This window comes from Leucoraja erinacea, chromosome 1 (genome assembly GCF_028641065.1).
Source record: "Leucoraja erinacea ecotype New England chromosome 1, Leri_hhj_1, whole genome shotgun sequence".
Classification (NCBI taxonomy): Eukaryota; Metazoa; Chordata; class Chondrichthyes; order Rajiformes; family Rajidae; genus Leucoraja; species Leucoraja erinaceus.
The window spans coordinates 47,831,308-47,847,321 of NC_073377.1; the positions used below are offsets into that span (position 1 = coordinate 47,831,308).

Consider the following 16,014-nt stretch of genomic DNA (forward strand, 5'->3'; position numbering starts at 1 on the left):
GCAGTGAAATCATTGCCATGTGACTGGAAAATACAGTAATGAGTGTCATAAAATTAGCTATGCCACAAAACACATGACAGACTATCATATAGCTTTGTACGTCCCATTTTCCTAATAAAAATTATATAATACCCATTCAATAAATAAATTCAATAAAAATGATAAAAATAAAATTTACTAGGTAGAAGTGAGCTAAGTATTATCTTCACTCGGACCCAATGTTTCCAGCACCAAGCTAATTATTTTGAAGTACACTAATTTATCAAATAGGGAAACTTGAACGTTAACTATAATTTACCAAGTTTGATTTAAATATTTGCCGATAGTTAATTGTGATTTGCCGATTGTGAAGGATATCCTTTTAAAGAAGTGTCTTTTAAAGAAGTTGAAATTGGACCCAAGGCCTGAAATGGTTTTCTTTAAGTTAGGGGTTACAAAGAGTTTTGCACATTTCTTAACATTTGAGTTCAGGATAATGTAAATAAGTACTTCAACTGCATTGAGTACCGCTGTGACATAATGTCCGATTTTTGAGGAGAAATCAACTATGTAGTTTAATTGAGCAGTACATTGTAAAATATGATCTTCTATCACCTTTGTCATTCTCCGAGGAGAATTTGAATTCTAAGATAAATATATGATTAATATTTTCCTTGCTATATAATAATGTCAAAGCTAACAACACATTGTGTATTTATGAAAAGTGTTAAAGTTTGCAGCAGTGGGTGAATACCGTCTGAAGACAGTCTGGTGAACGGAAATAAATATGTTCCCATTGACCAAAATGTATTGTTCCCACTTTTTTTTAATTGCAGGGGTGGATGGTGGAAGAAGACGTTTTCTCTTTCCTTTTCCACTTACTTTTAAATTTATGTTTTGATTTTGTAGATAGTGGCAAAGGGTTATTTAGTTTAGTTTATTGTTATGTGTGCTGAGGTACAGTGAAAAGCTTTTTTTGTCTGTTTTCCAGTCAGCGGAAATACTGTACATGATTACAATCAAGCCGTCCTCAGTGTACAGATACAGGATAAAGGGAATGATTTTTAGTGCAAGTTATAGTCCAGAATATGATGATTAAAGATGATCCAGGGATCTGTATAAAGGGGCTGTCCCACTTGGGCGACCTAATTGGTGAGTTCATAAGAGTTTTTAAAAAATGACACGTTGAAGACCTCCTTCGACCACGTAGAAGACCTCCTTCGACTATGTTGAAGACCAGCTTCGACTAGCTATGATTAACTTTGGGAAAATTGGACATCAAATAGTGGAGAGTGAAGATGACCTCCTTTAACCTCCCTTCGGATATGATGAAGACTATCTACGACTACCTTCAACTACCCTCGATTACCTACGACTAACATGCAGACCTACTACGACTAAACCTACTCGTAAAAACAAGTATCGTTTTTTTCCATGACTATCTTTTTTTCTCGCGGGTATTTTTTAACATATTGAAAAAAACGCCGCGACCTAGCTGAGGCCTTGAGTACGCGGAGACCACTTTCAAGTATTAAGGAGAGTTACGAAGACCTCCTGCGACCTCGTGTCGGCCATGCTGCGAGTACGAGTCGAGGACAAACTCGCCAGAACTCGCAGATTAGGTCGCTGTAGTGGGACAGGCCCTTTTGTTATATGCTCACCTGCATGTGCCCGTTTCCTTGATTGTCCACATGCTTCTAACAAAGTGAAAGCCCTAATCACACTCTTAATTCACACGAATGAATATGCAGGATAAAAAGAACAATTATAATTTTTGTCTCTGCAAATTTGCTTTGTCTGGAGACCAGTAATTGAACTGTGTAGCCTCAATAGTGCTGAAGTACTGTTGATTACAGACTGTCAGCAGTGGTGAAAGCAATTTAAGGTGAATTACAAGGATGCACAAGAAGAAATACACAACATTCACAGAAACATCTCGGGTGAAAGATGTGGGGCATCAGTAAGAGAGAAGGCAGAGTAGAAGTGAAAAATAACATACTTCAAACTGGAAGAAACACAAATTGCTCAATATTTTTGAATTGCTGTTCCTGGGTATTCATAAGGGAAAACTTATGTACACAAATAGGAGGACTTGCATTCAATGTTAGTATTATTGAACTTGCACTTCAACACATTTGCCAAAATTTCCCAAATTTCTCTAGCATTTGAGAATCGAAGAATTTCAGCCTTGAATATATAAAATACTTGAACATAATTCCAAAGTTCAGAACTTATTGAATGAAGAAATTCCTCCTCAACTTTAGAACATAGTACAGCACAGGAACAGGCCAAGTTAAACTGATCTTATTTGCCTGTATATGATCCATATCCCATTATTCCTTGCACTTCCATGTGCTGATCCAAAAGCCACTTAAATGTCATTGTAGTATCCCCTTCCACCACTACCCATGGCAAAGTATTCTAGGTCCCTAGCAATTAAGGCTAGCATACCATATGCCTTTACCACCCTATAGCTTCAGTGAGCTATGAACCTGGACTCCAAGATTCCTCTGCACATTCATGTCCCCTTGCATTCAACCGCCCAAAGTGCAAGATCTCAAGTTTACTCAGGTTAAATTCCATCTGCCATTACTCACAAAAGGTAGATTAAGGTACTCAAAATCTAACCAGTGTTCAGTAAAAGTGCCAGGTGGAGAATTCCAAATAGCACACTTTGGGAAGAATATTGTTGGCAATGGAAAATAATATTTCTGGAAACCATAGTCTGGTAATGAATGAAAACAATGCTGTTATCAGTTACCTGAAGAAGCCTCTTTGTGCATTCTGAATTTGGGGGGCTTTCATGCCACTTCAAATGCAAAGTTGAGGGATTCACCAATTGAAGCATCCAACAATATTTATTTCTCCATCAATACTGTCTGACATACTGAGCATTTCTAGCAATTGCCTTTTGCCTCCATTACACCAAGGTAGCTCATGAATTGATTCCAATTAGCCAAAAAATATAAGCAGAAATTCATTAGTTATCTGAAAGTAAGAATTGCGCTACAGGTTGGCAATTTTGATTCGGATGTATATGTCATTTATTTTTTAGCTGTTTGATTCTTCCTGCAATAAAATCTCTTGCACATAATTTTATCATTTAACTTTTTACACTGTTTTCCTAAGAAAGGGTGTCTGAGAGGTCTCTAAGGCTAATGGACGATCTTATAAAGGTGTACAGCCTTTTTCCCAGGGTAGGGAAATAGAAAACTATTGGTTTCAGATGGAAGGGGGAAAGATTACTCTGTACTGTACACTGACAATGACAATTAAAATTGAATCTGAATCTGAATTAAATTTATTCACGGAGGGTGGTGGGTATATGGCATGAGCTGCCAGAGCAAGTAATTGAGGCGGGTACAATAACATTTTAAAATAAATTTGGACAGGTGCATGGGTAGGAAGGGTTTCGAGGGATAAGGGTCAAACATGGGTCAACATAGCTTAGATGGGGCATCTTGGTCAGCATTAAGGTTGCCAACTTTCTCACTCCCAAATAAGGGACAAAAGGTCAAAATAAGGGAGAAATTCCCAACTGCAATTCCTTGACTGATTCGACCGTGGCTGGGTGAATGATGACGCTCCCTGCCAGTCAATATGATTATGGATGATCTGTGCTGGCCTCAACTCCTCCTAGTGGTTTAAAAGTAGACTACTACTACTTAGTAGAATAATAAATGTAGAGTACTCTGATCCATTATTTATTAATGACGTACTACAAATCAACCATAGATTTTAGTGCCGTGCAATAAGGTGAACAGTTAATGGGCCTGCAGAAAATTTGCAATTGAAATCACTATTCTTTGATTAAATAAAAATTCATTTTTGGCCATGTTCAACCTGAAATTCAAGGAATGGGGTTAATTTTTACCTTTTTTTTCCATAAACCATAGGATTCTTAAACTGTTTTAGAAGCCAGTAAGGCACCACCAAGGGGTCAAAATGATGCCATGTTCATGTCAATAACCATAGTCTTTAATATTCTTTGGCTTAAATTTGAAATACACTGATATGTGTTTTATGTGTTTTTAAATTATGGCTTGTGAATCAAAACCATCATAACTTTTGGGTCTCTAGCCTTTAATAGCCTTTTATAGTGTGGCAAGATTAGGATGCATTTAAGATGTAGAAAATGCCTGGAATGTTCTTTTCAGAAATTTACAAATAAGCCCTTTTAAAACCACGTGAAAAAACATTTTCTCTCACATAATTTATACCTCATGAGCTCGAGATGGCAAGCTAAGGTGTTGCCTGGCTGTTTTATAATGACTAAACTGCTTTGCTCTTCCGATTTGAAATCTATCAAATAAAATAGTTGTACCTCTCTGGTATTAGGCAGAATGAACTCCAGTTCACAGTTGTGGACCAACCACATCTTGTCTGATGTGAAAACAGGACTATTCTAAAGCTTAGTACTAGGTTCCTCTGCAAGGTTGTCTGATACTTTGCAAAAAAAAAAATTGCAGTTTCTTTGTTCACCTCTTCATATGTCACAGATTGAATGGCGCTTTCAGTATATGGGTGCTAAATGCACTCTTTGTTGCACTGCAGACAGAACAAAGCCTTTTCGCAAGTCTAGACAGCTGTTTGTCTCATCCTTGAACTTTGGTAAACCTATTTCAAACAGTGAATTGCAGACTGGTTAGTAGAGTGCATTTTGCATTGTTTTATTAATTTGGCATGGAGACAACATTCAGGGAATATCAGAGGTCATTCTGTTAGAGCAGTGACTGCATCTTTAGCGAATATCAAGGGTGTAACATTAGATGACATCTACAAAGCTGCTGTTTGTTGTAACCTCATACTTTTACAAAATTAGTGTTTAGACTTGTCTGCAAAACAGGAATTTTAAAATTCAGAGAACAATGTTAGATTCTTTCGAAGCCCTGTATCCTTTTCGTCTTAAGAGTACTACAGAGTTATAATCCATGTGGGAAAGAGAGTATTTCATATAATCTTCCTTCGTCTTTTTTTCCTGAAGAAAATCTTCATCTCCAAATCCAGGCATAAAAAAAGAGCTTTCTAATTTAAACAATTTGAAGAGCGAAGTAGAACGTGCAGGGTTCTTTTGAAGTCATGCGCTACTCTGATCAAAAACTGGATGGAAACCATACAAAAGGAACTAGCTTGTTTCAGTGAGACAGAGGAAATTAATTTAAAATTAGCTGCATAACAGAAGAAGGCCATTCAGCCTTTCACGTCTGTTCTGCAATTCAATGGGGGTCAAGGCCGTGCCAATTAAATGCCAGTGTTCTGCTGAACCACCAAAACCAATTTTAAGTTTATGCTTTTCTTTCTTAATTTTTTCTACATCCCCTCCCCAAATGACCCAATCAACTTTTTTAATTACCATCCACATTTTAATTAAAACACCTTGCTTTTCAGACATGGGTCCTGTGTGTGTTATAATTTAATATTTTAGTCCTGATATTGTTCTGATTAAACTGTACTGCCCATACACTGAAGCCAAAGTATTATTTCAGACGTACAGATATCCAGAATAAATATCCAGAAGCCTAAGCAACTTTTGCCCTTGTGTTCCTGCACCCTGAGGTGAAGGCTGACATTTCATCAGCTATTTAATTATATTTTTGTAGCTGTCCATGACATCAGATTTGATACTTTGAATAAAATTTCACGTAAGTCTAATAAATCTGCACCGGTTGCACCTTGCAGTATCTGCCTTCTCATCTGTCGTCCCTCTCCAGAAAATTATCTACTGCTTGAATTAATCGTAAGATTATCCAGGTTACTGAAATTAAAAGTAAATACTCATTACTTTTGATGGCTTACAGTTTAATTGGCTTTGTGGCATTTGACCTATTTTCTAGGCTCAACCAGTCTGTACTTGCATCTTAAAATTTCCAATAAGCAATTTCAAATTCCTTTCAAAAGAAAACAATTTTCTGAAAGGAAACAATCCAACTGTTTTATATCTGACAGCTTGTAGTTATTGAACCTAGAGTAAATTTTGTAGGTCACCTTTACACTTTGAAAATTATGGTATCAATAACAATGCATGTGATATGCTAAGATATGGGCAGCATTGAATTCAGTAGCAAGTACAGTTCTTTTTGCCATATCTTCCTTGGTATTGACATTTTTGTGTTGTAAATTATCCACAACAATTACCTATACCTCAGCACTATATTATTTACTTCAGTTGGTTTCTTGTTTTATGGTTACCTGTTTCCAACACAATATAAACATTATTATATTGTGTTGGGAACATTAGTCTGTCCTTGTTCTTCAAGCTGGGTGATGACAATCTGGTGCAGTGTTGTATCTCCTAGCTTTTGGTTCCTAATTGGTTCAGTGGAGGAGAATCAATTTATTTTTCTTCTCTCTAAATGGCTGTTTAATTTGAGAGATGTGATAATACTAAGATTAAATTGGAGAATACACTCCTATCTTGCCCTATTTGCAACAGTGGTTTTGAGTGATACATTGTGGAGAAGCAATGCACTTCAGACGTTTGATTCAATCTGAAACCTTATTTTAAATTCAGTCATTGCCATATGAGTTTAGTAAGGGCTCAGAAATCAAAAATATACTAGGCTCACAAAAGGAAGTACATTTTACATCAATCTCTTTAGTTGAGGAGGAGCAGGAAGAATTGGTCATTTATCTGCTCATAGCTCTTTCTCACATACCACGATTCTAGATATCTCTTTTAGTTGCAATTCTCTCCCAACACATACTATCTTAATACCATTTCTGCATCCTCATCATCCTCTACAAATGTTTGCTTTTTTCTCTCCTGTGATAGCTTATCTCTCTTTCGTGCCCTCGTCTAGTCCAGGGACGATTGGGACAGACGTGCTACCGATTTTTCTATCCAACATCCAGAAACCTGTCAGTTTGGCTAGCTGTCAAGTGGGAATCAGAAAAATTATGTTGCCACTGTTATTAAACTTGGGGACCGCCAAGAGCTTAATACATTACCGATGTTTTCATCATTTCAAAGTGTTCCGGGAATATATTGATTTAGCATTAGAATGAAAGTGATAGGATTCACCAGAATTTCATGTTAGTTCTTCACATTGAGTGTAAGCTCTAATTTGAATTTTTTTGCTTCCTTATGTTCCGCATGTTAATGGAAAATTGTAATAAAAATTCCAACTAGACAGTAGTTTTCAATGTCCTTTTTAATTTTGCGTTAAGGGTCATTTATTTTTGACATTTGTAAGGAATTGTTCAGAAAACTATTTTCAATCTTGGTTCATATCTACAAGTTACCTCTGGGTTCTGTTCCTGAGAACTCTTCATAAGTTGCAAATGTGGCCGCATACAAAGTTCTCACACGGCAGCAGTCGGATCCATCCCGCCAGTTTCCCAAAAACTTACTTGTGTGTATGCACTGTGCACAAGTTGGATGCCCATAAGCTGGTGAGGATCTGTAATTAGGAGAAGGGTTCTGACCTGAAAAGTCACCCATCCTTTTTCTCCAGAGTTTCTGTCTGACCAGCTGATTTACTCTCGCACCTAGTGTTATCTTTGGTAAAAACCAGCATCTGCAGTTCCTTCCCGCACCTGTAATTAGTTGTAAATTGTAATACACAGTTGAGGATTTTTGCTGCACTTGAGGATGGAAAGTTGTTTTTGGAATCATGGTGTCAAAATAATATAGCAATAACAAAGGACTGCTGAATGTCCAAGCAGAGATAAAATTAATGGGGTGAGGGCTTTGGAAGAATTTTGGTAGTAAGATGCAGTTTTTTACCCCCCGAATATTGGGTGTTGGTTGCGTTGCAAATGTATATTGATATTTAAATTCCTTAAAGTTGTACAATGACCGTATTATGCTGGATGCTGAAAGCTTGCTGTAAGAAATTTTAGTTGCTGCCTTCTTGCAGGGTTTGTTCGTGACAAGCCAGCTGCATTCACACACTACAGTAAAATTGTGCCATTAGCAATCTCTGCGACCAAAAGCCTGCAGGATGATGTAAAGTGCAGCCTGTCGTGAACTGCTGAATGAGACTGACATGAACACAACAATCAGAACTAACTGGGAGAAATAAGATTTCAGTATTTCTATATATCCTTTCTGTCTGCTTTTTAAGACAAATATTAATAATCAATTTATTTTTGTAGCTACTTCTGTCTGTATCATACATTGTAAGAAATGCTTTCTACTGACCTTGTTTTGTCTTGGACCGCAGGTCATTGAGCACTTCCACTTGGCGGTTGGCACAGACTCAAACGCACGACACGCAACTCATAACAGTTGATGAAAAATTGGTAAGGATTTTAAATTGTCACCACTCCAGTGGCTAGAGGCGGTGTCTGTTCAATAGTAGACATTGCACTATGTTATATACTTCTAGGAAAAGTACACAAAAGGATTACCGTCAAACGTCTAAGGTCAATTATCAGAACAGCTGAGATTCCAATGTTATAGATTGCGGCAAAACTGAACTTTTAAAATCCTTCTAAAAGCAGTCAACAAACTGTATATGACCATCTACAAAGAAAATGGCATTTCTACGCTGATTATTGAATAAATTTAATGAAAACCATTAATGATTATTTTTGCATTTCTGCAAAGCTAGTGTATATAGAGTTTTTAAAAATGTCATAAAAAATTTATTGTTGTAGATTGTAATCCAATATAATATAAAGCTATCTAATTATCAGAACACCTTCATTTTTGAAACCATTCCCATTCATGCAAGTAGATTACTTTAGGATAATGCCGTTAGCCTTTAATTACAGTATTCCCGTATGAATTTTATTTAACCAGTTCTAACCCCTACTGTGCAGTGTCTACCATTCAGTGGTGGCCAGTGCTCTGTTTTTTGCTGTGGCCTGTTGGGGAGAAGGCGCCCGAATAGCGGACAAAAACAGATTGGATAAGCTGATCAGGAAGGCCGGCTCATTGGTTGGGGCAGAGCAACTAACGGTCAAGCAGGTGGCAGAGGCCAGAACTCTGAAAAAACTAGGCTCAATAATGACCAACCCCACTCACCCACTCCACGCCCTGAAGGTGATCAAGTGCAGCATCTTCAGTCAGAGACTGATTGCACCAATGTGCAAAACGGAGAGACATAGGAAGTCTTGTATACCAGCTGCTATAAGGTTTTATAATGCACAAAAATTTTAACTTATTATGTATTGAAGATATCTGTTGAAATGTGTGGTGTTATGTCTGTCTTGAAGCTGTTGTGGCACTGTAATTTCCTGTAAAGGATTATTAAAGGTTATTCAATTCAATTATTCAATTATTCAATTCTAATTAGTTTTCTCACTCTTTATAGTGTTTTATTCTGTGATTTGCTGGCATTACCCATTTTGGAGCACTATTCAATGTGTGATTTCCATTGACTGGCTCCTTCAGAATGGTGTCCAATGAGACTCCATGCAGATTGGCAACCAAAAATATGAGAAGTCTATATTTGGGTTACATTTTATTTCAAGCCGAAAGATTGCACATCAGCTCAAGATATTAAATATGTTTTCTGGAATCTCATCATGCATTATTTCAGATTTTCAATATTGTATGATTGTACAAGCAAAGATAAAATGAAATTGGTAGCTACGTAATGTCTATAGACACAAAATGCTGTGAGTAACTCAGCAGGCCAGGCAGCATCTCTGGAGAAAAGGAATGGGTGATGTTTCAAACGAGACCCTTCTTCAGACTGAAGAGAGTAACTCCAGCATTTTGTGTCTACCTTCAATTTAATCCAGCATCTGCAGTTCTTTCCTACATACCTAATGTCTGTGTTGCTTTGATATTTTTATAATGGTGGCACCAGTGGTGTAGCTGGTAGAGCTGCTGCCTCTGTGTCAGATCCTAGGTTCAATCCTGACCTCGGGTACTGTTTGTGTGGGTTTGCGCCAGGCACATGCCGTCAGGATAGGCAAGGTAGGCACTGCCTACCCTGACTAAAATTATAAAATGGTCATTATTAAATATAAATAGTAAAGGCATGGGAGAATTATGCCTATCTAAGAGATCGATCTCTTAGGTAGGCATAATTCTCCGTGCCTTTCATCCGCAGTACTTGCAAAACGTGAAAGTCTGTGCAGCTCACGTGCCGTCGACACTGCTTCAAGCCGTCAATGGCGGAGAGCTGAAGGCAGCTGAAATTCTACTTTTGCAGTACTGCGCAGGCGCAGCGCAAGTTCCTTGGCAGGTTTTTCAAACATGATTGTCATTATCTTAAGAGTATCTTAGGAAATAAAGAGAGAAGAATGGAGTTTGTGTACCGATAATGTGGTAAGTACATTTCTTGGTGCTATAAGTTTTTAAACACCGTATTTCCCGGGGTGGGAGGAAAAGAGTTCCTTTCACAGCCTGTGGGGAGTGGCCCGGGGTAAAGTTGCGGGGAGGGCAGGAGTGTTGTGAAGGAGGGGGTCGGGGATCATGCCAGTAACCCACTTGCGACGATCCGGGTGCGAAGCCACAGCATGGTGGCCGGGGGGGAGAAGTAGCTCGGGTGGCTGCGAGCGGCCGCCGGGACCAGACAGCTTCTTCTGCCGTCCCCCGCTCATCTCTGGCAGTGCTCTCCGTCTGAAAACCTCTCTCCTGCCACTCGCCGGTGAGAGCCCAATAGTGACCAAGGAGCACTCTGAAAGACAAAGTGCTGGAATAACTGCCGACTGAATCAGTCTGAAGAAGGGTCCCTATGTCGCTTATTCGAACCCGCTGAATCAATCAGGAACTTTGTGTCCTTTAAATGGGTGAAGTGCTCATTGGGCTCTCACCTGCTGTCGCTTCCAAGGTGGAGTATTTTGACGACTCCGGGGGAGAAGGAGGCAAGGGGGGGGGGGGGGGGGGGGGGGGGGGGGGGGGACGGATGCGGCGATGGTGGGGGTTTGGTGGGGGGGGAAGGGGAGGGGCAGCGCGGGATCCATTGATCATATAATATATCTGGCATGATTTGTGTGCCTCCTTCCATGAAGACATGGAAAGTAATTGTTTAGTTCCTCAGTCATTTACTTATTTTTTTCATTATAAATTCTCCTGTTCCCTTCCGGGCGAATAGTTGCCTTTGTTTTTGCATTCCTGTAAAGTCTTTTCAGTCTACTCTCATGTTCTATCCTGTCTTTCGTTATCAATTTTGTGGTTCTTTGTGTTCAAAAATGTTCCTTATTCACTAGCTTATTACAGTTTCTGGCAATAATACTAGCCTCTTTGATTTAATTATATGAACTTCATGTATGTTTAACTGAACCTTTTATAGTTCGAACATAAATTCTATCCGTTTTGTATTCCAAAGCTTCGACATCTTGCAGCCCAGCAGTATGAACGTTGATTTGTCTAATTTCAAGTAACTCCTGTATTCCTCCCCCTCCCAGTCCTAGCTGTACTACTAGATCCACTGTTCGCATCCTTGTCTTCCAGACAACATCTTCCCCAGCCAACAATGGGCCATTGTGGACTCCACCCTTCCTGAGGTAATATGTTGCCAGCCCTGTTTTGTTTTGACCTTTTCTCGCCTCCAGTTTTACCCCAAGAGCCTCCAACTTTCAGTCTGAAGAAGAGTTCCGACCAAAAACGTCACCTATTCCCTCTCTCTGGATATGCTGCCTGATCTGCTGAGATACTCCAGCTTTTTGTGTCTATGTTTTATATTCCAAACCCTTAAATGGAATGTTGAACCTTCTCTGAATCTTAGATTTCTTTTCTGTCTGTCCACTATTGTAAATCATGAAGTCGTCCATTGATAGGATCATACCCTACTCTGCAGGCCTGAACATGGAAAATAATTTGTTGTGATTAAGCTATACTGTACTGCTGAAGGTGCTATGATCCCCATGAGACATTAAACCAAGGCACAATTTACACTCCCGGGTGGATTTAAAAAGTCCTGTGGCTCGATTAGATATAGGTGTTCATTGGTGCTGTTTAATCACAATTTTATTTTTTTTAACCACCTTCCCTAATTGCTTGTTATTTATCCTTTTGTTTGTGGAACGTTGAGTTCAAGCTTGCTATTATTCCTGCATTATAAAAGTGACTTCATCAAAGAAAGGTTTGGGTACCGTGCTGTATGACATACCATTTATAGAGTAATAAACGTGACACAAAAATAAGTTCTTTCTCTCTATTAGTTGCACATCATTGAGAATATTGACTAGTATTGATGGACTAGTAATGCAAACACATAAGTTGAAGCTTTAGGTTGAACTTTGACAATTCAGTTAGAGAACTTAAATTTGATCAATGAGGTAGTCTATAATAAAAATATAATATCTTGAAACTAATAGATTGTAGCAAGAAATCTATCCTGTGTACTGTTGTAGTTTACAGCAGAAAATTTGTAATCTTCACCCAGTTTGCCCTAAATCTGATTCCAGAGCTGCTGCAATACATCTCTCTTACTGCAAAACACTTGTGTTCTCAGTTCATAGGGGTGACACTCAGTTTTCAATTGCCTGCCATTTTCACCATCCCATTCTCTGCCTGACGTATTTGTCTGTGTCCTCCTGTACAGTTACAAGATCAACACACACATGAGTTGCAGCTTGTCTTCCTTCTGGGCACATTGCAACCTTCAGCACTCTGTATTGAATTTTCAAACTGTAGGTAACTTTCTCATTCTGTCTCCATCAAAAGGGGCCATTTCTTCCTTTCATCCATTTGGCTCTGTTTAAACTATCAAAATGTGCTATTTCTGCCTGCTATCCTTTTGGCTTAATTTAAACTTAGTTTTTGTATAGTCTGGGGTCCAGGGCATGTCCCACAGTCTTGCCATTAGCAATAATTCCACAGTCAAAGCAGCCTAATGTGATTTTTACTGACACTTTTAAATCATGTGGTCTCGCCCAAGTAGACTTTAATTCTACTCATTCATCCATCACCTACTTTTCTACTAAAAAATAACTTGTTTTTTCCTGCTTTCCCAGTTTTGATGTAAGTATCCAGTCAGCTGTGTTTTTTAATTTTTCAGGTGTGACTTAACTGCCCTGTAAAATGACCAAGCAAGCCACTCGCTTATATTAACAGGCTGGTAAATCTGGAACTAAAGTTAGACACAAAATGCTATGTGGCACAGTGGCGCAGTGATAGAGTTGCTGTCTCAAAGCACCGGAGACCCGGGCTCGATTCTGACTACGGGTGCTGTCTGTACAGAGTTTGTACCTTCTCCCCGTGACCGCATGGGTTTTCTCTGACACTCCAAAGATGTACAGGTTTGTAGGTTAATTGGCTTGGTATAAATGTAAAAAATTGTTCCTAGTGTGTGCAGGAGAGTGTTAATGTGCGGGGATCGCTGATCGGTGTGGACTCAGTGGGCCTGTTGCCACACTGTATCGCTAAACTAAACATGGTGGGTCAGGCAGCATCTCTGGAGAAAAGGAATAGGTAATGTTTCAGGTTGCGATCCTTCTCCAGACTGGGAGGCAGAGGGGAGGGAAACTAGAGGTATGAAAAGGTTCTGAACAAATCAGAACTGGCACGGATGGAACTAAGTTAGTCATGTCATTTGGCAAAAGATGCATGCAACCAACACTGCAAATCTTCTTCGATATCTTGGGCAATGTGCTATACTAAAGGAGCTTTAGAAGCACATAGACCTGTGGAGCACACTCGCCTGATATATTTGTAGTCTCAAATCGATTTTCAAGTCCCAGTCTTCTGCATCACAATTCCTGGGTACATCCTGTCCTACTGTAATAGTGGAATGCATTTGGGAAGGAATGGACCTGGAAGTCATTAACATTGATTCCAGACCCAGTAAATTATGAACACCATCCCAAAAACTGGTTTTATTAAAAAAAAAGGCTAATAATTATGATATATAGCCCAAGGTAGACAAAAATGCTGGAGAAACTCAGCGGGTGTGGCAGCATCTATGGAGCGAAGGAATAGGTATATAGGAATGATAGAAGGAATGATCTATAGCCCACCCTCTTATAATGAATCAGTAGCCTTTTCCGTTGAATATCATGAGGAGCAAGTATTGTAAATAGCAATATTCCTGATTTAATATCCATCACTAGGATCGGGGGAATGATGATGAAGAGAGGTCAGTGCAATGGTACCACCGCAGACTGAAGTGTCTAAACCTTTAAGGTGAAGTTGCTGGGCTCAGTCTACATTGGCCAATGGAGGAACACTTACCTGTTGAAGGCACGAACAGACAAATTAGAAATGTTAGAAAAAATTAATGTGTGCAGTGCTTGTGTGGAGAATGGAAAATGACAGAAATCATCTGCACTTGAAACATTAAGCACGCTAAATGAAATGTTAAAATCTATGTAAAAGGAAAGCCAATTAGAGTGAAAGAATGAGAAAGTAGTAGATGCCAGTAACCCAGAAATACGATTATTCATTAATAATATTGGGCGGAATTTGACTACTCCCAATTCCTCTGTCTACGCTGCATCTGCACCCAGGATGATGTGTTACAAACCAGGGCATCGGAGATGTCCTCATTCTTTAGGGAACGCGGGTTCCCCTCTTCGACTATAGATGAGGTTCTCACCAGGGTCTAATCTATACCCCGTAGCTTTGCTCTCACTCCCCATCCCCCCCACTCGTAAACAAGGACAGAGCCCCCTTGTCCTCACCTTCCACCCTACCAGCTGTCACATACAACAGATAATCCTCCAACATTTTTGCCACCTCCAATGGGATCCCACCACTGGCCAAATCTTCCCATCTCCTCCTCTTTCGGCTTTCCGCAGCGACCGCTCCCTCCGTAACTCCCTGGTCAATTTGTCCCTTCCCACCCAAACCGCCCCCTCCCCTTTTACTTTCCCTTGCAACCGTAGGAAATGCTACACATGTCACTTTACCTCCCCCCTCAACTCCATCCAAGGACCCAAGCAGCCTTTCCAGTTGAGGCAGAGGTTCACCTGCACCTCCTCCAACCTCATCTATTGCATCTGCTGTTCTACGTGTCAACTGCTCTACATCGGTGAGACCAAGCGCAGGCTTGGCGATCGTTTCGCCCAACACCTCCGCTCAGTTCGCATTAACCAACCTGATCTCCTGGTGACAGCACTTCAACTCCCCCTCCCATTCTGAATCCGACCTTTCTGTCCTGGGCCTCCTCCATGGCCAGAGTGAGTCCCACCGCAAATTGGAGGAGCAGCAACTCATATTTTGCTTGGGTAGTTTACACCCCAACGGTATGAACATTGGCTTCTCCAATTTCAGGTAGTCCTTGCTTTCTCCCTCCTTCCCCTCCCCTTCCCAGCTCTCGCACAGCCCACTGTCTCCGCAGCTTCCTTTCTTCTTCCCGCCCCCCCCATTCCCACATCAGTCTGAAGAAGGGACTCGACCCGAAACATCACCTATTCCTTCGCTCCATAGATGCTGCCTCATCCGCTGAGTTTCTCCAGCATTTTTGTCTACATGAAATACAGTGACAGTTAGGAATGACACCTAAAACATTAATAATAAAACATTATTGAGTAAACATGTCAATTAAATAAAATACTAGAACAAAAGAAGGCTACAGATATCTGGTTATAGAGTAGAGCTACTACTAGTGGGGAAAAAAAGCTGTTTTTATGTCTGACTGTGGCAACTTTGACAGTCCGGAGTCGCCTTCCATAGGGAAGTGATTCAAAGAGTTTGTGGCCAGGGTGAGAGGGGTCAGAGATGATCTTATCCACTCACTTCCTGGTGTACAGTTTGTCAATGGAGGGAAGGTTACAGCTAATAACCTTCTCAGCTGATCGGATGATTCGTTGCAGCCTCTGGATGTCGTGCTTGGTGGCTGAGCCAATCCAGACCATGATGGAGAAGGTGAGGACAGACTCTACGATGGCCGTGTAGAATTGGACCATCATTGCCTGTGGCAGATTGTGCTTCCTCAACTGCCGCAGGAAGTACATCCTCTGTAGTGCCTTTTTGACTGTGCAGTCGATGGTAGCCCCCCATTTAAGGTCCTTGAAGATGATGGTTCCCAGGAGCTTAGAAGACTCCACAGATGTGACTGTGATGTTGTTGATGGTGAGTGGGGTGAGGGGAGGGGGAGCTCTCCTAAAGTCTACTATCAATTCCACTGTCTTAAGAGCATTGAGCTCCAGATTGTTACAAAGGCACCAGGATGCCGGCTGTGTCACTTCCTG

The 16,014-nt window shown here is 40.2% G+C and overlaps 1 protein-coding gene across 1 annotated transcript in view; it reads left to right on the plus strand.

Moving 5' to 3' along the window:
- Window positions 1-16,014, plus strand: part of ndufs4 (NADH:ubiquinone oxidoreductase subunit S4) — a 105,505-nt gene that overhangs the window by 21,557 nt on the left and 67,934 nt on the right. Inside the window, exon 2 of the mRNA XM_055634058.1 lies at window positions 8,145-8,223. Within this exon, the coding sequence (XP_055490033.1) occupies window positions 8,145-8,223 (79 nt within the window). The remainder of the gene's footprint in view (window positions 1-8,144; window positions 8,224-16,014) is intronic.